The 23,246-nt window shown below is 46.0% G+C and overlaps 1 protein-coding gene across 6 annotated transcripts; it reads left to right on the top strand.

Moving 5' to 3' along the window:
* The first annotated feature begins 728 nt into the window (after positions 1–728).
* On the top strand, positions 729–21,905 carry LOC133883872 (DNA (cytosine-5)-methyltransferase CMT2-like). Of its 6 annotated transcripts, none has more exons than XM_062323259.1 (21): positions 730–2,410; positions 3,723–3,754; positions 3,853–3,946; positions 5,215–5,322; positions 5,508–5,627; positions 5,724–5,817; positions 13,422–13,585; positions 13,668–13,733; positions 13,830–14,066; positions 14,409–14,467; positions 14,544–14,610; positions 18,421–18,750; positions 18,825–18,893; positions 19,142–19,228; positions 19,700–19,787; positions 20,430–20,548; positions 20,624–20,728; positions 20,829–20,872; positions 20,957–21,026; positions 21,104–21,207; positions 21,410–21,905. In XM_062323259.1, the coding sequence occupies exons 1-21, from the start codon at positions 752–754 to the stop codon at positions 21,606–21,608; spliced, it is 3,915 nt and encodes a 1,304-aa protein (XP_062179243.1). In that variant the 5' UTR covers positions 730–751; the 3' UTR covers positions 21,609–21,905. The 6 variants fall into 6 exon arrangements, 4 of the variants coding, with proteins under 4 accessions (XP_062179245.1, XP_062179244.1, XP_062179243.1 ...); XM_062323258.1 differs by having other exon boundaries at positions 21,407–21,905; XR_009903022.1 differs by lacking the exons at positions 19,700–19,787; positions 20,829–20,872; positions 20,957–21,026; positions 21,104–21,207; positions 21,410–21,905 and having other exon boundaries at positions 729–2,410.
* Positions 21,906–23,246: the final 1,341 nt, after the last annotated feature.

Genomic DNA, 23,246 nt, shown 5'->3' with positions numbered 1-23,246 from the left:
AAGAGCAACATCACCACATGTTGTCGTGACTTGCGTAACGTACTGATGATCACGTGCCTAGTTGATGATAGTTTACCTTCCCATATCCGTATCATATGTCTTCAACCAAGTGTATTAGATCCACACTATCTATTAAACCTTGTCAATTCCCGAACTATGAACTTCGGGCTTTTTGGAAGGACCATCCACCAGCGGCGGATCTAGAGTGTATTGATTGGTGTCCTATGACACCAATGACCTTGGTCAAATACTTTAGTAACACCACTGTTTTGTATGAGATGATCATATGACTTTAGCAAGATTTGTTAAGCGATACCAATGGTTTAATTTTTTGGATCCACCCTTGCCGTCCAACTGGCACCCACCACCCAAATTTGTTGGAGCTGCTCACGTTTGTCGGAGAAGAAGGGGCCAGCCAAAGTACAAATCTCGAAACAAAATTTGGGTGTTAGAGAGGCCGAAACACCGGAGTGAATTATAACAATCTTAATTTGAAACACATAAGTTTGGGTGGCATACTACAACTCCTGCATAAATTGGGAAAGATTCTTGCGCAAAAAACAAGGCCTCCATATCCATACTTAGCTAAAGAGATGCTGTATGCCGAAAATGGATCAAATGCAGTACGGAATAAGACGAAGGCATGCGGCATAATATGGAAATCTCCAGTTGCAGAGGGGCTTTGTGAAATTGTGAGCCAGTCGTGTGTGAAAAAAAAGCAAAAAGGTGCATCTGGTGACTGGCGGCATCGATGGACTTACCAAACTTCCTCGAGGGTCGCTCCAGTCGTCCAGTCACTCCTGCTCCCATGGAACCCCCGCCTCCCGACCCCTCCTCGCCGCCGGCGGCCCCCGCCGCCGCAGAGGGCACCCCGGCGGGAGGCGACGACGACGGCGGGCCGGAGGAGGGGGGATTCAGCGCGGGGCTGGAGCCCCTGTGGTCGCTCCTGTTCGGCGACCCCGAGCTGGAGCCCATGTGGTCGCCGCCGAGGGGGTTCGGCGTCGGCGCCGAGTTCGCCGCCCCGGAGGCGGAGGCCGAGGTGGACGACGCGGGAGGGCCCTGGGACGGCGCCCCCTGGCGGTCCACCGGGGTCGTCCCCGGCGAGGGCGCGTCCACGACCCTCGTGCTGCCCACGGCGGCGGCTAGTTTCGAGGAGTTCGAGCCCGCCGCGTCCGATCCCGTGGCCGCGGCGGGGGAGACTTCGTCGGAAGCCGGTCTAGAGGTGAGGCATCTCGAATCCGTCCTTGATTCTTCTTCACCGGTGCCACCATGCTGGCCAACTCCGGTGGCTTTGGAGGTGCGTGCGCCTGAGCCGATGCCTGGCTCAGGACCTGCGCTATCACCAGCAGTGGCTTCCTCGGAACACAATTTAGAGGAGAGGATGCTCGAGTGCACCCTCAACTCGGTGCCGTCGCCGCCGCCTCTGCCTTCTCCGGATGGTGCTGATTTGGAGGCAGAGGACGCTCACAAGGATGGGTACCCGTACCCTCCCGAGAAAACTGCCTCGGGAGCCATTGTAGTTATTAGTTTGGATGCAAGGAGGGGTCCCAAGGCCAATGCCGGTTGTGGCAGTACGCCAGATGTTGTTGGTGGCGATAGCACATCTCTGCGGAGATCCCCGAGGCTTGCCACAATGAAGGCTAAAGCAAATGCCACACCTTCGGAACAGAAAATAGACTCATCTAGAGCTTCCAAGCACCGCTTAGCAAATTCAGGGCAGGGAAGCATCAGTGAAGGGAGCCCAATCCTTGTATCTACTAGTTCATCGAAAGAGACCACCATTACTGCAATAAATCCATTTGACTCGCTCAATGGCGTGGAGCTTCAAGGATTACGAGAGATTATTACAATGCAGAGTTCTTCTAAGAATGAGGGGAAAGGAGGTGGCTTCCACGGTGAGGTTGTGGTGGCTTTACCAGTGGTGAGTAAAAGGTCCTTGATGGACAAAGTAGTTTCTGTTTGTTCTCCAAGGAAGACTAGATCAGCCTCAAAGGTATTGGTGAATTCTGAGAAGTGCTTGCCCAAGAGAGTGGATGGTGATGTTGTGTTACACAACTCTGGGTTAGTGAGTGCAAAATCGCACGTGGTCAGCGAGATGCCCCTAGAGCTAGAAGCAACATCATCCCAACCTCCAAAGGCAAAGAGGGTCAAGATATCCTCAAGGAAATGCTCATCAAATTTGAAGAGGGAGGATAACAATAGTAGCTCAATCTGCGAATTGCCAATGGTCAAAATGACCTCAGATCCAGAGAATCAGCCTAAATTTATATTGGATAAGTACTCTACTGATTCTGAAATGGTGGACAGCGAGGGTGGTTCCTGTTTCTTTATGGGTGAGGCAGTGCTTGACGAGGAGGCTAGGCAGAGGTGGCCTCACCGCTATGGGAATAATCATCACCTTTTGAAGAAGGTAGGCATGTGGCTTCACTGTTTCTGCTCCCTGCATGGCTGCGTCATCATAACTTATTTTAAGATATAAGAATGGTATATGAAGTATAACAGATTGATAATGGAGAAATGGCTCTTTGAAATTTTAATATATTTAGCATTTAGCGAGAGTAGGACTATGAACTGTTTACTAAAACAACATTCATATTTTGATCACATTAGTAAACATATAACGAGAAGTGTTGATTAGTAGCAATGTAATGCATACATAATGTACTCTTAACAGCAATATTCAAGCATTTCATGAAAGCATAGGAATACATTCTTGACGATTGTGCATTACATGTTAGAAATGCATAGTTGATAGGAGTAGCAACAGTGAAGGTACTCAAGAAACACCCAAAAATATCTTCTTGTTTAATTTAATAACTATAGCTGTTGATATTATCAATCCATCTTACATGTTAGAAATGCATAGTTGATAGGAGTAGCAACAGTGAAGGTACTCAAGAAACACCCAAAAATATCTGCTTATTTAATTTAATAACTAAAGCTGTTGATATTATCAATCCATCTTTGGGCTCCAGTATACCTTATGATTGTGTTTGTGTATATTACAGTCAAGACATTATGTCTAATGTACATAAATTGGAAGTCACACTTGGAACCAGAGAATAATTTTAACTTCAACCAGAAAAAAATGATGCCTTAGTCTCAGGTTTGGAAGGCTTCATCACTTATGCAGGAACTTAAAAGTTACTGATACGTCTGGATAATATTTCCAAAAAATGAACAATGATTTTAATGTGACTATATAAGACAAATGAACATAGTTGTAGATTCTATTTTGAGCATTCCACGTGAGGATGAATAGATGATAAATTTAATTGAAGAATGATTGCGAGCCAATTTAAGTTTAATGGGGAAATAGTGAATTGCAAAACAAATTGTATGAAAAAGCTGTAAGAAACTAATATTTTCTCTTTTATGCACAATAATGCAATCTTGAAAATTGAAGAATGATTGATAGTCAATTTACATTTAACAGGAAACAGAAAACTATGAAACAAATTGTATGAACAAACAGGAAGAAATTAGTTATTTCTCTTTTATGTGCAATAAAGCAATCTTGTAATCAGTCTACCCACACACATGGGAGTCACGGTAGCACAAACACGTAGGTTTTACATTTTTTCAACTTGTAGGTCCTCATATGAAATTTATATCTTCTGTATTGCAAGTATTACAACCTTATATGGTTTGCATTATGCTGAACTTGTAACAATTGACTTTATTCAAGTAACCTATTTCACTTGTGACTTCTTTGTTTGAAGGATAAGAGGAGCAATAGCCAAATGTTTTCCAAGTGAGCAAAAAAATGCATTAACTTTTTATGTTCAATAGATACATCTATTGAATCATTGAAGTTACTCATGGTAAAAGTTATATGTCCTTTCTTTACAGTACTGGCGAAGTTATCTTGGATGTCAAATGTCACTATTTGCAAGCCAATGTATGTGGATCTACTTTATGTATTGGAGATTGTGCATTTATTAAGGTGAGTTAAAATTTTGAGGTCCAATTTTCTTCTTTATACCTTTGTGGCCTACGTCTTCTTCATTTCATGGCTTCTTAGCCATAGTTGTTACGGCGGCGTGGCGATGCGCAGCGACCCACTACCTTCACAACTTTACAGCGGCATGGCGCATGGCGTGGCGATGCCATACACATGTGGCGAATACACACATTATAGTCAAGGATATTAGCAAATGGCAATGTAAATGCAGCTCAAAAGTTATAGTGTAGGATATTAGGAAATCAAAATAACCATGTTCTAAAAATGTGTGCTATAATGCTATCAGAATTCTGAATTAGTGCTATACTAGTATACTGCTATCATAAATTCAGAATTCACAATTGCTAGTGTTAGTGCTAACTGAAGTGCCACCAGCCTACCAGAACTAGTGTGACATATTGTTTGAGCAATACTATAAAAGTGCTAAAACAGAGAAGAGAGAACAGAACACAGAACACTTAGTTGAGGTCTTGAGGTGCTGGCATAGTAGCATACAAGCATGCACAGAAGATCGCCATGAAAACAGAGTTCGAGAAGCAGCTCAACCGTCCACCGTGAAAGCAACCCAACTTGGCCCATTCAGTCCCAAACCCTATCTCACCCCCATTCGTTGCAAGCATCTCTCTCTCTCTCCCTCCTAAGCTCGACGTGGCGGCGGCGACAGTGGGCGGGCAGGCGCAAAGCTCGGCCGCCGGGTGGGCACGGAGCTCGACCGGGGGGGGGGGGTGGAGCTTGGGTAGGCGCAAAGCTCGGCCGCCGCCAGGCAGCAGGTGGGCGCAGAGCTCAAGCAGGCGGAGTGGCGGGCGAGTAGGCGCAGAGCTCAGCAGTCGCTGGGCGAGCGGGTGGGCAGGCAAGCGAGCGGCTGGCGAGGCGGACAACGGACAGGTGACGGCGAGGCGGGAGTGGATCCAGTTGGGGGCGGATGCCATACATGCCTCCAAACCATGGCGTCCCCGTGGCGAGATGCGGATTTCAGCCACATCGATATATCGCCGTTATGGTGACGATATCTCGACGCCATGATAACTATGTTCTCAACTAATTATATGGTCCACACAAGTTCTCATGGTGCCCTCATGTAAATTTGTGTATCTTGGCTATCAAGTTCATGTGTACGTATGTTTATCTACATATGATGCTTGATTGCAAACTATAGTTTACATGAGTATTGTGTCTTGTTGTATGAAAAAATATTTATCTTGTTAAAAATGCCTTGTTGTTGCACACCTTTAGTATGGTTAATTTTTCAGGGTCCAGAAGGAAAACCACATTATATCGGCAGGTTATTAGAGTTTTTTGAAACGACTGCCGGTGAATATTACTTCAGTGTGCAGTGGTTTTTCAGAGCTGAAGACACAGTGAGTTTGGTTCTCCTAGCTTTTTGACCAAGAAATTATGCATGCCTTAAGAAAGATGAAATCCCATAAGGATATCTGGATTAATGCACATGTAACGTCATGTTTCAGCTTGCACAAGTAAAATCTGATAATCCAGTTTATGTTAGGTTGCCTAATTATGCTTTCAACATCTTATTTCATCTCAGGTCATGAAAGACCAAGCACAATCTCATGACCAAAGGAGGCTCTTTTACTCAGAGCTAAAGGATGACAATTTACTAGACTGCATTGTTTCGAAAGTGACAATTGTGCAAGTTTCTTCTAGTGTAGGACTCAATCTTACATTTTATATATTTTCTTGTATTAAGGGGTTTGCTGATACTTGTTCTTCTTAGACATATGATTTTCATTTTATGCTACAGGAAAATGGAAAGTCTAAGTTAATTCCTTCATTCCACTATTACTATGACATGAAATACTCTCTGGACTACAGTACATTTTCTACCATGGAAATGGGTGAGTCTTCTCAAAACACAGTGGTCCATATGTTGCTGAATCCTGATGCAAGATATGTGAAATGCGTTGCAACACCAATGAACCAACTAATCATCACTTGAATTTGAAATCTGCTCTCCACATTTTTGCAATTTTGTTTGAAGTACCTTTTTATTTTTATTTTATTTAAGCATGTTGATCACACTTTATTTCTGAAGTGTATTCTCTTGTAGCTTGCAATTGTTGTAGTGTTGTGGACGCTTTTGTCGGACAAATGTACAGACATGAGATTGGGTTGGGGCTTCTTTAGCGTCCGTGCCTTTCCCGCGCCCGCATTGACTTGTTGAGTGGTGTCCGCCTCATGCCTCTGGGTGCCATAGGGACGTCATACTGTGCCTAGGCGACACCACGGATGCCTGGGCGGACGCCATACCTATGGACAGCAAGGCGAGGGCGACGCCTAGGGCTGTAGCCCGCCCGGATGCCAAGGTGACACCTATGCGACGCCTTAAAAAGCATGGTTAGATTCATTAGCTTGGAGATAAGATTTGCTAGTTAGTTCAATTAGAGATAAGATTGTTAGTCGGTTTGTTAGGCATTAGGTTTATATAATGGCTAGGGATGTTCGGCACGAATCAAGCATCAATAAAATTTATAGTTTCCCTAATCGGCTGCTCAGAGCCTCTACGAAGGGCGAGTACGCTTCATACCCCCAGACATGAGGGTGTTCAGAAAACTCTGCATCGACTCCGTGCATCCTTCTTCAACCCGCATGCCACCAAGTTAGTACGTGACTTCGTCCAAGGATGTGATGTATGTCAACGCAACAAGACGGAACACCTTCATCCGACAGGTCTAATGCAGCCTTTGGATGTGCCTCAGGCGGTTTGGGCCAACATCGCCATGGACTTTGTGGAAGGATTTCCAAAAGTGGGCGGCAAATCCGTGGTTTTGACAATGGTGGATCGGTTCTCTAAGTGCACCCATTTCATCGCCTTGGGACATCCATACACAGCCATGTATGTGGCTCAGGCATTCTTCGACCACATCGTGCGACTTAATGGAATTTCTTGTTCCATTGTGAGCGATCGAGATCCCGTGTTCACTAGTACCTGTTGGACGGAGTTATTCAAGCTTACGGGAATAAAGTTGCAGCTCAGTTCAGCCTTTCATCCACAAACGGACGGTCGGTCGGAGGTAGCAAATCGCAGTTTGGGTGTCTACTTACGCTGCCTCGCTGGGGACCGACTGCGTAGTTGGCTTCGTTGGTTGCCTTGGGTGGAATACTGCTTCAACACCTTATTTCAGACCGCCTTGAAGGCCACTCCCTTCCAGGTGGTGTATGGTCATGCATCGCCAAAACTGATCTCCTATTAGCCGGGCGTGGCACAGGTGGCAGCGGTAGACAAGCAGCTCTAGGATAGGGACATTTTCCTCAATGATATTTAGGAATGGCTGCGTCAAGCTCAAGACTCTATATAGCTGCAATATGATGATTGCCATCGTGACTTGTAGTTCGCGATGGGCGATTGGGTGTGGCTGCGGCTGCAACATCGGACAGTAGTGGCGATCACGGATAAAATAGTCGACAAGCTTAATACCATGAAGTGGTAGAGCACATTGGTCAGGTGGCGTATCGTTTGCTTCTGCCGCCTCGTGCTCGGATTCATGATGTGTTCCATGTTGTCTTCTTGAAGAAATTCCATGGAGATCCTCCCACAGACATTGTTCGCAAGCATGGCCGTGTCCTTCCGAAACCAGCGAAGATAGTCCGCTCTCAGCTTAATCGGGGTACGTGAGAGATTTTGGTGTAGTGGGTTGGCAGGAGCTCGGCTGATGCGATTTGGAAGTCTCTGGATAATTTTACTCAGCAATACCTGGAGTTTCGGCTCAAGGATGAGCTTTTTCGCCAGGAGGGCGGAAATGTTGTGGACGCTTTTGTCAGACAAACGTATAGGCGCGGGAACAAAGAGATGTTTAGTGTAATCCTTGTGTCTCGGTTAGAGGTTAGTTTAATCTTTTTGCTATGTCGGTTTGTAACAATATGGCAATTACTGTTAGAGGTCGGTTATTGTTGCAACAGTATATGTCGGTTACTGTTACAACATTAAGTCGATTTTTGTAGCTATATATTGGGCGGAACACCTCCTGGTTGTAAAGTAAGCCTTGGATGTTCTAAAAACATCAGAAGCTGCTAGCAGCTAGAAAACTCTTATGCTCGGTGTGTGCTCTCGTGTGTGTTCCTCTAACCCACCTTCCGTAGGATCAAATCCAACAATTGGTACCAGAGCTAGGGTTGATCGATCCTGACGATGTCGGCTCCTACAAGTGGTGCGGCTCTCAGTCCCAGACGGTACTTCAACGTTGTCACTCCCCATCGCCGCCGCCATGACGATTGCGACATCGAGACGTCGGTGGATGCGATGTGCGCCCAACATGTGGTCAAGGTGGTTAGCGTTGCGTCGTGCCTGATCCTTACATGGAGCAACTATGCTGACTAGAGCCTGCTCATGAAGGTCATAATGCAGGCTCGCGGCCTTTGGGACGCAGTAGAGTTTGGCGATGTGGATTTCCAGGAAGACCGCATGACGCTGGAGGCCATCCTTCGTGCCGTGCCCCAAGAGATGATTAGCATGCTCGCTGTCAAAACGAGTGCTAAGCAGGCCTAGGACGCCATCATATCGATGCGCGTCGGCGACAACCTCATCCGCAAGGCCTCGACGCAACAGCCAAGGAAGGAATTCGAAGCAATCTCGTTCTGTGAAGAGGAGACGATCGACGATTTCGCGATGCGTCTCCGGCCTCGTCACCAACCTCGCCACACTCGGAGAAACGATTGAAGAACAGAAGGTGGTAGAAAAATATTTGCGTGTAGTCCCTAAGAAATTTTCGCAGATTGCTCCATCCATTGAGACTCTTCTCGATTTCAACGCTCATGTTGGAGGAAGCGACTGGGAGGCTAAAGGCGGTGGAGGATCATTTTGATCTTGAAGAATCCCCTGCCATCGGTGCGCATGAAGGAGCAGAAGCAGGGCGAAGGGTCCTCGGGTAGCATCAATGGCCGTTACCGTGCACGCGCATCGCTGAAGAAACGGGGAGGCGGCGGCTCCGATAGCAATTGCGGCCGCTAAGGCTACTGGGCCAAGCACTGCCGATCGCTCAAGGATGAGCATGTTCATTTGGTCCAGGGCGATGAAAAGAAGACGAGCTTGCACTCCTGTTGGCGCAGGTCTGTGCTCTCAGTGATGCGCAGTAGCCACCGCCAAGCCATGTCCACCTCGACAAGCCGCACGCGCAAGTGCACCTTGGTGCTAGTGACAACGACGACGACCTAGAGGGCTAGTACTTCGACACCGGTGCCACCAACCACATGACAGATCACCATGATGTCTTCGCGAAGCTTGATCAAGATGTGGTGAGCTCTGTCTATTTCGGAGATGGCTCAGTGGTGAACATCCGTGGTTGTGGCACCATCCTGTTCGCCAGGAAGAACGCTCTCCGACGTTTACTTCATCCCACGGCTGAAGAACAACATCATTAGTGTGGGCTAGCTGGACAAGGGCAGCTCCAAGGTGCTGATCAAGGACGACATCTTGTGGATCTAGAACTGTCAGTGCCGCCTCCTCGCCAAAGTTCGTCGCGAGGGCAACCGGCTGTACATCTTGAGCCTCGACGTTGCCCGTCCCATTTGTCTCACGGCGCGCCACGACGAGAACGCCTAGCGGTGGAACGTGCACTATGGCCACATAAGCTTCGACGCACTTCGGTGGCTGGCGCTCCATGAGATGATGCGAGGCCTGCCGCAGCTAGAGCGCATCCAGCAGCTGTGCTACACGTGTCACCACCAAGCACCGCCGACCTTCGCTCCCGTCACAGGCCAAGTATTGGGCGAAAGAGCATCTCGATCTCGTCCATGGAGATCTTTGCGGTCCCATCATGCCAGCGACACCAGGTGGACACCACGCCAGCCACTATATGTGGCCGATGCTCCTGGCTGCGAAGAGCGACACAGCAGTGGCTATCAAGGCGATCCAAGCGTTAGCGGAGGTGAAGAGCGGTCGGAAGCTTCACGTCCTCCGCACCGACAACAGCGGTGAATTCATGTCCATTGAATTCACGCGCCACTGCGGGGATCGCGGTGTCCAGTTGATCGTCTCGAACGGCGTGTGGAGAGGCGCAATCAGTCGATCATCTCGATGGCGCGCGCACTCCAGAAACAGAGGGGCATGCCGGCGAAGTTTTGGGGAGAGGTGGTGAGCACCGACAAAGAGCTTGGATGGCATGACGCCGTTCGAGGCGTGGCACGGCCGGAAGCCGACGGTGAACTTCTTGCGCACCTTTGGCTGTCTGGCGTACATCAAGGAGGCGCGACCGCATCTGCGGAAGCTTGATGACAGGAGCACGCCTTGTGTTTTCATTGGCTATGAGTGTGGTGTGAAGGCATACCACCTCTATGACCTGAGCACCAGTGGCGGAGTGTGGGGCCACATCGAGGGAGGGCCAACTGCTACAGTAGGACGACGTGGGAAACAAGTCTGAGGACGACGCGGCGGCGAGCGCGAAGGCCAGAGGACTTTGGGCACCGGCAGGCCACGAGCGCCGGAGTGGCTGAGTTGGCACTGGGGTCCGGGGAGCCACGAGATCTGGGCGGGCCACGAGCGCCGGATGGCCGGAGTGGGGACTGGGGAAGTGAGGAGCCGGCGGCACGGTCGGTCGCCGGTCTGTGCCTTCGTGGAGTGTGGAGGCTGGAGTGCAGAGTGCAGCCGTGCAGGCCAGCGCCGGATCCAGGCGGGCTTGCGGCGGTGCGGGGCCGGTGCCTCGCGCGGTCGCGCCCAGGAAGCACGGCGAGCCGGCGAGCGAACACAGCCAAGATGCTAGGCCGCGAGCTCTCGCATCGCCCATGCAGTGGTCTGGACTCTCGAATTCTCGATCTGGACAAGAAGGCAAGGCGCATGGTGGACTGGTTGATCCGTTGATTTACATTCTTTGTTGTTGCTCTCAGCCTCTCACGTGGGCTGATTTGCTAGTGGGCAGCATGGAGCTGGGCTGGGGATGCCTGAGTCCTGAAAATTTTGTTTTGAGCAAGGGGGGGCCGGAGCCCAGTTTGGTCTCCACTGGGCTCCGCCCCTGCTGAGCACCAAGCGTGTTTGCATGTCGTGAGATGTGATCTTCGACGAGGACGATGGATGGAGCTGGGAGGCGGATGCAGCTGGGAGCATGGCTCTGTTGAGCAACTTCGCAATGGAGTTCATAGTGAATCAAGTCCATCTCCCAGCTGTTAACGGGCCCACCTCAGCCGGAGGAGGAACACCAACATCTGAACCGCCTGCACCAAGTCTAGCACTGGACGATGCATCGCCCAGAACGCCGAGCGGTGAATCTACCAGGGAGGTGGACTTCGTCAAGCCACCGCCAAATGAGAGCGCTAGGCTCGACGCACACCATGGCTACAACCCAGTACGCTACCGCATCGTCGACAAGCTGCTCGGCAACAGGAGAGCTCCGGCGGGATACGTGTCCTAGACGATGCCGAGCTACACCTAGCAAGCATAGGAGAGCTGAGCTCGTTCGTCGAGGCAGAACGTGACGCGGCGTGGCGCGCAGCGATGCTGGAAGAGATGAAGTCCATCGAGGAGAATGAGACATGAACGCTGGTGGAGTTGCCTCGTGGACACCGTCCATTCAAGCTCAAGAAAGACGAAGCCGGGGTTGTAATCAAGCACAAAGCCCACCTCGTCGCCAAAGGCTATGTGCAGCAGCCGAGCGTGGCCTTCGACGAGGTATTCACACTTGTTTGCCCGTCTAAAGTCCGTGCGCCTACTGCTGGCGCTAGCTACCTAAGAAGAATGGCTGGTCCATCACATGGATGTGAAATCGACCTTTCTCAACGGGGAATTGAAGGAGGAAGTGTATGTTGCGTAGTCATCGGGGTTCGTTGTCGTTGGAGAAGAGCACAAGGTCTTGCGGTTGTGGAAGGTGCTCTACGGCTTACGACAAGCACTGTGCGCATAGAGCGCGAAGCTTGATAGCGCATTGAGGGTTATCGGCTTCGAGCAAAGTGTGCACGAACATGCGATGTACTGGCGCAGCCATGGAAACACGTTGCTACTCCTTGGGGTCTATGTGAATTATCTGATCATCATGGGATTGGTAAAGGGGGAGATCTATCGATTCAAGGCAGAGATGAGCACTCAATCCCGTCACACCCTAATGGAGGAACGGCTCATGCTTAGTCGCGAGAGCACGGTGGCAGAAGTGGATATGACGGAGTATAGGAGACTTGTCGATAGCCTCTGCTACCTCGTCCTCACGCGGCCGGATCTTGCCTTCAGCGTCGAGTTCGTGAGCCGCTTCATGTAGCGGCCAACTCAGGAGCATTTGGCGACCATGAAGAGGATCCTGCGCTATGTTGCCAGGATGATCAACTACAGCTGCCGTTATAGGAAAGCAGAGAAGGAACGGCTGGTTGGCTACATCGACATTGACCTCACCAGTGACATTGATACGCGGAAGAGCACTTTTGGCGCTCTGTTCTTCTATGGCGATAGCCTAATGAGTTGGCATTCTCTCAAACAGCGGGTGGTGGCCCTGTCGTCCTGTGAAGCAGAGTATGTCGCCGCCACCACTACAACTACACAAGGTGTGTGGTTGGCTCGATTGCTCGGCGACTTCAAGGGGAAGCTTGCTGATGCCGTCGAGCTCAAAGTTTACAACAAATCAGCTCTACCACTGAGAAAAAATCATTTGTTCCATGAGCACAACAAGTACATCGATGTGTGCTACCACTTCATCAGGGAGTGCTTAGATAACATGAGTGTCAGTGCAGATTTCATTGGCACCAAAGATCAACTCGCAGACATCTTAACAAAGGTATTAGGGTGAGTTCGGTTCCAGGAGCTTAGAGCTAGGATTGAAATGTCTAAATTAAACTTAAGCAAACACACAAGGCTTAGGGGGAGTAATATTAGTGTAATCCTTGTGTGTCGGTTTAATCTTTTTGCTACGCCGGTTTGCAACAATATGGTGGTTACTGTTGGAATAGTATATGTCGGTTTGCAACAGTATGTGGATCACTGTTGCAACAGTAAGTAGTTTTTTTAGTTATATATTGGGCTGGACATCTCCTGGTTGTAAAGTAAGCCTTGGATGTTCTAAAAATCTCAGAAACTATTAGCAGCTAGAAAACTTCTGTGCTCAGTGTGTGCTCGCGTGTGTGTTTTTCCAACCCACCTCTCGTAAGATCGAACCCAAGAGGAGAAGGAAGGACCGGCGTCCACATAAGATTAGGTTGGGGCTTGTTTAGCGTAGGGATAAAGATGTGTTAGTTTAGAGATAAAGTCAGTTTTGTTAGATTCATTAGCTTGAAGATAAGATTTAGCTAGTTAGTTCAATTAGAGATAAGATTGTTAGTTGGTTTCTTAGGTGCCAGCTTTATATAATGGCTGGGGATGTTCGGCATGAACCAAGCATCAATAAAACTTATAGTTTCCCTAATCGGCTGCTCAGAGCCTCTATGGAGGGCGAGTACGCTTCATACCCCCAGCCATATCATCTAGCTTCTGTTCTATTATCTATTCTCATATTGTTATGTGTTTATTAGTCTCTCTTTGGTTCACAAAATTCAGGAGATACAAACGGAACATTGCAGTTATATTACACAAGTAAGAAGCAAAAGTCTCCCGCACCAGAGACGAGGGAGCTCTCTCTGTTAGATCTGTACTGTGGATGTGGTGGAATGTCGACTGGACTTTGTCTTGGGGCTCGTGCTGGTGGTGTGAATCTTGCAGCGGTACTTGTACACAAACATCTTGGATGTGCTACAGCTTAGCAGTAATCTGTGCCTTTTCTAATGTTATCCTTATCATTAATAGAGATGGGCTGTTGATGGTGATAAAGTTGCATGCGAAAGTTTCAGGATGAATCATCCAGAAACTCGGGTACTGACCTTCATGCTTTAGATTCTTCCCGTGTAACTCTAAAATCCAAATGTCATTTCTGGCTCATTTATATACATAAATATACTCCTTGCATAGGTCCGGAATGAAACTACCGATGATTTCCTTGAGTTGTTGAAGGAATGGGAAAAGTTATGCAAAACCTATGTGAAGCTTCGCAGTAAAGTAAAGGGCCATTCCGACGTTTCAACACAATCCAGTAATGAAACTCCAGATGGTTCTACAGTCCCACCTGAAGAGTTTGAAGTCTGGAAGCTTGTTGATATTTGCTTTGGTGATCCAAATAATGTCAGAAAGCGTGGCCTATACTTTAAGGTTTGTAATGATTTGTTTGCTCCAGCCTTGCAGCTACATAGGTCAACTTAATTACTTGTTAGAATCATCAGTTGCAAATTAAAATTTGCCCTTCTACTCTTCAGTTTAATAATGTGAACTCAATGCTTTTTAAATATGTAAATAATTTCCTTGTATTTTGCATTTGTGTCATCCAATAAATAAATTTCATTCTATTGCCTCAACCGTGCTGCAAAATATTTGTTCTGTGGTGTACCTTAAATTACATGCATATATCATTGGTTTTCATAATTTTCCATTTATCGTTATATTCGTATAGATGATTTGTGTTGAAACAAATGTGCTATCTTATCATATGTGCAGGTCCGTTGGAAAGGTTATGGCCCTAATGATGACACATGGGAGCCAATTGAAGGGTTAAAGTAAGAATAAAATGATTTAAATCTTACCAACACTCCCTTTACCATGATATGAACAATTTGGCTTTAAATATTGCAGGAACTGCAAAGAGGCAATTAGGGATTTTGTTATTGAAGGGCATAAGCAAAAAATATTACCACTTCCTGTAAGTGTTATTCAGGCTTAAGATCAAATGAAACTCAGCCTTGATGCGTCTAAGTATATGCTAGTATGACTGAGAAAAGCATATGATGTCAAGTTGTCAATTACACTCTACATCCTCTCCAAGCAAAATAAGACATTATCTACTCTAAATGTAAAATTTTAGTCTATTTTCAATTTGTGACATGCAAAAATTGTCGCATACGATTTTAACGGGCAAAACCAAGTATGACTTATGTGTACAAAGGAAGTTCAACACATATAAGGGCATCATAGGTGAAATAACAAAAGTAATATTTTTAACTTACAACTGTTTAACTCTTACATTAAAGATTTCACCATAACAACCTATTAGCTAAACGATAGCAACTAAATGATGGCAGCGGAACAAAAACATTGGCGACCTAGCAACTCCACAGGCACCGACCGGGAGACACGCTCCTAGTACAGTAGGTCGTCGTCGTCTTGAAAGTTGTCAAAGTCTTCCGCTGAGCAACATATGTATCGTGGAAGATAGCAAGTCGTGGTCCGAGCATCTTCGGCATGTCCGTGCGGTGTTCATGGTCCTGCGTGCTCACCAACTGGTCCTGAAGTGCTCCAAGTGCCACTTCGGCGAGCAAAGCGTAGCATACCTCAGCCATGTGATCACCGGCGACGATGTGGCAATGGATCAGGCCAAGATCGAGGCGGTTCAGGCGTGGTTGTTGCCGCGAACACTCAAGGCGCTGCGCGGGTTTCTCGGTTTAACTAGGTACTACCGCAAATTCATCAACAACTACGGCGTGATCGCGACACCATTGACGGCCCTCTTGAAGAAAGAGGCATTCTGATGTAATTAGGCGGCCACTGACGCCTTCATCGACCTTAAGATGACGCTTACCACCGCCCCCGTCCTCCAACTCCTAGATTTCGACAAGCAATTTGTGGTCGACTGCGACGCCTCCGGCTCTGGCTTCGGTGTGGTTCTTCACCAAGGCCACGGTCCCATTGCGTTCTTCAGCAGAGCGGTGGCGCCACAGCACACCAAGCTGGCCGCCTATGAGCGCGAACTCATCGGGCTCGTGTAGGTGGTGCGCCATTGCCGTCCGTACTTATGGGTGCACGACTTCACCATCCGCACTGACCACTGCAGCTTGAAGTACATCCTCGACCAGCGCCTCTCCACCATTCCGCAGCACACATGGGTGAGCAAGTTGTTCGGGTACACCTTCAAGGTGGAGTTTCGGCCGGGTCGCCAGAACGTGGCGGCAGATGCTTTGTCCCGCCGCGACGAGGAAGCAATATCCACACGAGTGTATGCCATCTCGCGCCCCGAGTTCACCCTCTTCGACGAGTTCAGACGCGAGGCGGAGCCCTTGCCTGAGATCATCGCCAAGCGTCACGACATCACCGAGGGCATCGCGAGAGCTGCATGGACGCTGGTGGACGGATTCGTTCTGCACCGCGGTCGTATCTTTGTCCCAGAGTCGTCCGCACTGTGGCCGCAGATCCTGGAAACGGCACACGACACCGGACACGAGGGCGTCCAGAAGACGCTCCATCGACTTCGAGCTTCCTTCTACAACCCGCACGCCAATCGGCTTGTCCACGATTTCGTGCAAGGCTGCTCGGTGTGTCAACGCAACAGGACCGAGCATCTACATCCTCTGGTCTGCTGCAACCGCTCGTTGTCCCGCGCGCCATTTGGGAAGACATTGCCCTCGACTTTGTAGAAGAATTCCCGAAGGTCGGTGGCAAGTCGGTTGTGCTCACCGTCGTCGATCACTTCTCTAAGTACGCCCATTTCATCGCCCTTGGTCACCCCTACACATCACTGACTGTGGCGCAAGCCTTCTTCGATCAAATCGTGCGGCTGCACGGCCTTCCCTGCCCCATGGTGAGCGACAGGGACCCAGTGTTCACCAGTATGCTGTGGACCGAGCTGTTCACCTTGGCCGGCATCAAGCTTCGCCTCAGCTCCGTGTTCCATCCGCAAATAGACGGGCAGGCAGAGGTGACGAACAGGGTGCTCGGAGTGTATCTGCGCTGCCTGGCGGGGGACCGTCTTCGAAGCTGGCTCCGATGGCTTTCGTGGGTGGAATTCTGCTACAATTCCTCTTATTAGACGGCGCTGCAGACGTCCCCTTTCCGTGTCGTGTATGGGCGCGAGCCGCCGTCTGTCACGTCGTATCAGCCAGGCATGGCGAAAGTGGTAGCATTGGACAGCAGCTGCAGGATAGGGACAAGTTCCTGGCGGATATTAGAGAACGCCTCCTGCAGGCACAAGACCATATGGAAACCCGCCATGACAAGTCACACCACAGGTTGGAGTTCAATGTTGGCGACTGGGTGTGGCTCCGCCTACACCAACGTCCCGTGGTGACCAACACCAACAAGACATGCGCCAAACTCTCTCTACGATACTACGACCCTTTCCAAGTGGAGGAACGTGTGGGCTCTGATGCCTATCGTTTCCGACTTCCACCCAAGGCACGCATCTACAACGCCTTCCACGTGATGTTCCTCAAGAAGCACCATGGCGACGCACCTGCCGATGTCGTGCCCCTACCGGCGATTGTCCACGGTCGCGTGGTGCCATCGCCTTCAGCGATTGTGCGTGCGCGCCTCAACCGCGGTTCCTGGGAGCTGCTCGTGCAATGGATGGGATAGAGCCCAGCGGATGCAACGTGGGAACGCCTTGATGAGTTCACAGCGTGCTATCCGGAGTTCCAGCTCGAGGACTTGCTGTTTCGTAAGGAGGGCGGAAGTGTTGTGGACGCATTTGTCGACAAGACCTACGCTGACGGAAGAAGCAGCAGACGGCACCCACAACGTAAAGCCAGCTAGAGCACGCCGGCCAGAGCACACAAGAGCACACCAACGACATCCAGTCCGTTTCAGTTGAAGATAGATTGAGTTAGTTTGAGTGAGATTGAGTTGCGGTTGTTAGTTATTTATTAGGAGATTCATTTGAGTTTGTTAGCTTGGTTTGTTAGAGCCGCCTCTATATAAAGAGCACGGCAGAACTCTTATGGGCAACAAGGAATTTATCTAGCCACCAAAATTGGTTGTTTAGAGCCTCATCTCGAGGGCGAACACGCCTCCACTTCCTTGTCCCTGACTCCCACCGAATTAACCATATCATCCTTGTTAATCACATGTAAATTTCTTTGACAAAAAGTCATGACAAATAACATGTTTATGGTGGAAAACTTGTATTAGCGAACAAAAGTTATATGTGGGAAATTGTAAATTGCCTCCACGCATATTGAAAATAGATGAAAGAAAATATAAAACAGAAGCTGCTAACGCACTAGATTGCAGTGCTTCTTCCCTTCCTCAACGGGAGCCCCCCTTCTTTCACCTTGCCGGCACCACCTCCACCGCCAGAGACCTCCATGCCCCCATCGCTTCCTTCCTGCCTGCTCCTAACCTCTCTGTCAGTAGCACCCCTGCTGCCACCACCCGCTGCTGGGCTTCCCTCCCTCCCAATTTTTATAGCAGGGGGAGGGGAGAGGAAACCCCAATCCACTCAACCCCTAAACCCTAATATCCCCAGTGCCAACATTATCAAGCTGGTATTGTTGCCAGCTGCAATCAAGCAATACTCATTAAATAAATATGCTTCTTTTTTTTCTTGAAAGATTACATTTACATCACATTCCAGCTCCTCTAATATTTAGAACCTTAGTAGTGAGTCAGCTCAAACATTAACAAAATAGTTTCTTTCTTGTTAATCCTGGTTAGTCAATGTGACAGGTGTAGTATTGTTGTGAGTTGCTACAATCCCATTACTCAAAATTCCTTCTGATATCTTGTATATCTATGTATTCAGGGTGATGCCGATGTCATATGTGGGGGCCCACCATGCCAAGGCATTAGTGGCTACAACCGCAATAGAGAATTTGAGGCGCCATTCAAGTGTGAGAGAAACAAGCAGATTATTGTATTCATGGATGTAATGCAATTTTTGAAGCCCAAATACATTTATATGGAAAATGTCCTCGATATATTGAAGTTTGCTGATGCAACACTTGCAAGATACGCTTTAAGTCGGCTAGTTGCTATGTATTATCAAGCAAAACTTGGGATCATGGCTGCTGGATGTTATGGCCTACCACAATTCCGAATGCGTGTATTTTTAGTGGGCTGTCATCCTATGGAGGCAAGTAATAATTTCCCTGTATTGGGCAGTTACTGTCTTCTCTTTTTTCTTATTATTATACTTCTACCCTGTAGAAATTACCCCCATTTCCTCTGCCTACTCATATGGCGATTGTGAAGAATGGTTGCCCCTTGGCTTTTGAGGTAAATATGATCTTACTGAATTTGTTTGATCTGATAATAGGCTTATTTGTACTTTGGATATCCATTTGTATAGAAAATTTCAGTTCATACTTAATGCAACATACCAACCTTACATAGTAACACACTATTCTGCTTATTTTATTTGTAGTTATTATGTTTGCCTACTTTTTTATGTGCCTTTTTTCCCCCTTATACTGAGAATTATCTGATGTGTGGTGAAATAAAAATAATTTCCTTTTCTCTTGTAGCATAATTTGGTCGGATGGCCCGATGGCATGCCAATGCAATTAGAAAAACCAATTGTCCTTGAAGATATTCTGTCTGATCTTCCAGAAGTAAGTAACAATCTTAGAGATTGCAAACACCTCCCTACAAGTCAGTTAGAGTTTACTCCCCTACAAGTCACATTGTTGAAAATACACCCCATAAGTACCTAATGGTTTGATATTGCGTCCCAGCGACCGCAATATCGTGGATTAGGAGAGCATGCACCTTGTTCCTACTCAGGTTGAGTAGAATGGGCATGCTAACAGTATGACTGGCAAGTCGGATTCAGATGGAATCAGTTGGAGGTAAACCCATTCGGACACATCATACATTGTCCATAGTTGAAGCGTTGAACTAGCACTTCCCCTAGTCCATGTCGCAAAAAGATAATCCAAGTTAGTAAGATTGGGGGCATCAGGGTCCAATATGAAACGACCTTTACTTGCGAGGGTGCATTTGCTGACTTTGGGGAGGTATTTACAATTTTCCCTTAATTTGGCAACCCTTGATTCACAAGCTATCGTGTACACCTTTGTTAGGTGGCGAATGGAGAAAGTCGTGACGAAATGCTACATGTAAAGGGTCCTCAGACAGAATTCCAAAGATACATTCGGACATTTAAATCTGGTGTGTTGACTGCCTACATTCATGTAGAAGAAACTTAAATGTTCTTTTATGTTGTGTCGTTTATTTCTATGTTCCCATACATAGAAATATTCATTTTGTAACAATCGAATAGTAAGATGAGCGATTCCTGGGAGACAATTAAAAATTAACTTGTATGATTTTTTTAATGGTGTTGTGCATTTTACATGAAGTTAATGTTAAGACAATTTATTTATTATAAATGATGGCAAATTGTTTGATAAAATAAGTATAAAGTCAGCTTAAAAAAATATACTGAAAACATGTATGGAATGTGCTCCCTGCCTCCCTCCATTTCTAAATACTTGTCACTTTTAACCAGATACCAAGGAAATCAACTTTTTGCAAAGGTGTGACCAAAATTTCCTTCATTAATATCTCAGACATGCACAACGAGATAGCAGAGTGGTTGTGATGGTAGAGTCAGCTCAGGCGTTTTGGGAAATTTGGTCAAAAGTGTCAAGAATTTGGAAACGAGGGGAGTAATAAGTAGTAATAACACTTTGTTTCTGTTTTTTGAGACCACAGCTATGTCTAGCTTTCGGTAACCATGTTTGTTGGTATTACTTCATGATAGCTGTGCCAGAAAACTCTCACATGAAATTCTCTCTCATACGTGTACAGAAATGCTTGGATCTGGAGCTCATGCCATAAAAGATTCCAAATCAAAATTGTATGACCATCGACCGAGGGCACTGGATAATGATAACTACATAAGGGTGTTGCAGATTCCCAAGAAAAAGGTTGGCTGAGATGCTTGTATATACAGATTTCATTAGGTTAAAGCAATCCCTGCAATCTCATCAATCCTGTTTCAGGGAGCTAATTTTAGAGACCTTCCAGGAATCATAGTAGGTCCTAACAATGTAGCTAGATTAGATCCAACAAAGGAGAGAATACTTTTGCCATCTGGTAATCCTCTGGTAAGATGTTCGACACAAACACCTCCGAGATGCCCTACATTTTGCTGTACGAGCAAATTTTGATAAATTTGCCAATTTGTGATTTCTTATTTTATGTCAGGTGCTTGATTGCATACTATCCTACGAGAATGGTAAATCCTTGAGGTTAGTTTTAACTGAATTCATTTTATAGCATGTGCACATTTTCTTATTCATGTTTTAGCAGTTCCTTTTCGTAATATGTTGTAGGCCATACGGTCGACTATGGTGGGACGAGGTAGTGGGTACCGTACTGACATGTCCAAATGTTCATATGCAGGTGAACTGTAACTCTTTGACTTTTTTTCTTCGTTTTGCTTCCGATTTTAATATATATCCTTACATGCTACCTTTCAGGCCTTGATACATCCTGCACAAGACAGACTGCTCACTATTCGTGAAAGCGCACGTTTGCAAGGTTTTCCTGACAGCTTCAGGTTTCGTGGAACAGTCAAAGACAGGTATGTTTTTTTTAAAGATGACGATCTCACCTACAAAGAGATTTCTGAACTTTAATTTTACCTGTAAATTGGCATATATGAAGGTTTAAACTGTTCAATGCTGCAATTGAGCACTAGTGCAAAGAAGGTTTTATAATATATAGCCAATGACAGTGATCCAGTCTGTACATTAAAGGTTCTTATGTGACGAACCTGTCTGCAGGTATCGCCAGATTGGAAATGCTGTGGCCATACCCGTTGGCCGTGCACTTGGGTATGCCTTGGCCATGGCCTATCTGAATAAGACGGGAGATGACCCTCTCATGGTGCTACCACCCAAGTTTGCATTCTCTCATGATGTACAGGACATAGTCATTTACCTGCGGGAATCAGATAGAAGGGATCTGGGTTCTCCAGCCTGATGATTTCACCTGTTTGTTGTACACGTAGTATTCATTCATTTTATTATCATGTTGTAAGTTGTGGCATCCCTTGTACTAATTTATCAGAAGCTTCGGTCGGGAGGTGAAGTGACGCAGAAAAAAAGTGGTCAGAGAGCCATTGTTGTGTAAAAGATTGTACATACAAGCTAGGTATACGTGTATCAGGGGAACAAAATGTTTGCACATCATCTGATTTGTTGTATTAGGCAGTGAGTGAACATGAATATAACAGCTTCAATAAATCTATCTTGAGTTTTAGAGTTAGAATGCAATAAACTCGTTGAATTGATTCCGAGTTTGCAGACTTGCAGTGTTAATCTGATCTTTCAAATAAAGTAGGAATTAAACTTGATACTAGCTAAGTGATATTGTGTTGCAACGAAAATGTAAATATTGGATATGGTAAAATTAATCATAAATTTAAGGTATGGAGATATAAATGTGTTATGAAGTGTTATCAAACAAATACGTTCAGAGTAATGTCATAGTTTAATTTAAGATGGGATAAAATAAGATGAGATTACCTGCTAATTTTTATGTTAATTTTTATTAGTAAAATAGATTAATAAGGTAAGAAGATTGAAGGACGAGGATAGATAATAAAAGTAGATAAGTTATTTAAATTTTAAAAGTGTTTTATTAGAATAGAAGAAAAGGTGATATGAAAACTAACTAGTGTTTTATACATGAGATTTCGCAGAGAAACGTACCAAACAAGCTACGGTTCCGTTTGCACAGAGAAAGGTGTCTAACCGGTCGTATCAGAAACGAAGTATTCACGGGATTTTATGGGAAGCCCGCCTTCCAACAGATATGAAACCATGGTTAAAAAACAAACAGTAACCACTTAAAAACCGTGATAACCGATCTTCTCGGTCCGGTCCGGTTTCTGAAACTGAACGGTAACCGAATTTGAATTCAAAAAATTTAAAAACAAATTCAAAAAAATCTTTAAAAAAACTAGACACAATTCTAAGGCATTCTGTGAAAAAAATTTTCAAAAATAATATCGTTTGCATCATATTCTATAGGGAGGAAGTTTGAAAAAGATGAAAAAAATTGAAACGTACGGCTCAGTTATTAACTCATGTTAAGAAAAAGTTTAACATGCAAACACATATTTTTCTTGTGTAAAACGTATTTTAAGAGAATCTTTAAAATTAATTTTATTTTATTTAGATTTTTATTAATTGCTCTATGATTTTTACCAAGTTCACAAGCATAAAGTGAATATGTTAAGAAACAGTATTGTAATTAATTTTTTCATGTCTACTATTATTTTTCCTACGTAAATCATAGTATAAATAAGCTAATGAAAGTGGTTTCACTAATTTTTGAGGTGTGATGGGTCAGTTATGAATTAATCTAGTTGCAACACATTTACACAATCATGCATGTTACAATAACTAATTCATGAGTTCATGTATTTTTAAAAGACATAGGATCATGTAAGAAGACTAACAAAATTAGTTTCATGATTTTTGGATTAGCAAAGATTAAAATATGCATTTAACTTGGTTTAACAAATACAATTTCTCACAGAAAATTTTGAACTTTTTTATAAGTATAAATACTTTTATCATGTAGATCATGTTACAAGGAAACCAACAAAATTTA

This window comes from Phragmites australis, chromosome 11, assembly GCF_958298935.1.
Source record: "Phragmites australis chromosome 11, lpPhrAust1.1, whole genome shotgun sequence".
Lineage (NCBI taxonomy): Eukaryota > Viridiplantae > Streptophyta > Magnoliopsida > Poales > Poaceae > Phragmites > Phragmites australis.
This window is presented reverse-complemented; position numbering and strand designations above follow the sequence as displayed.

Coding starts and splice junctions, on each gene's coding strand:
- LOC133883872 (XM_062323258.1), top strand. CDS start 752: ATGGACTTACCAAACTTCCTCGAGGGTCGCTCCAGTCGTCCAGTCACT. Junction 3,947..5,214: donor GAGATTGTGCATTTATTAAG/GTGAGTTAAAAT, acceptor TTAATTTTTCAG/GGTCCAGAAGGAAAACCACA. Junction 5,628..5,723: donor TTGTGCAAGTTTCTTCTAGT/GTAGGACTCAAT, acceptor TTTATGCTACAG/GAAAATGGAAAGTCTAAGTT.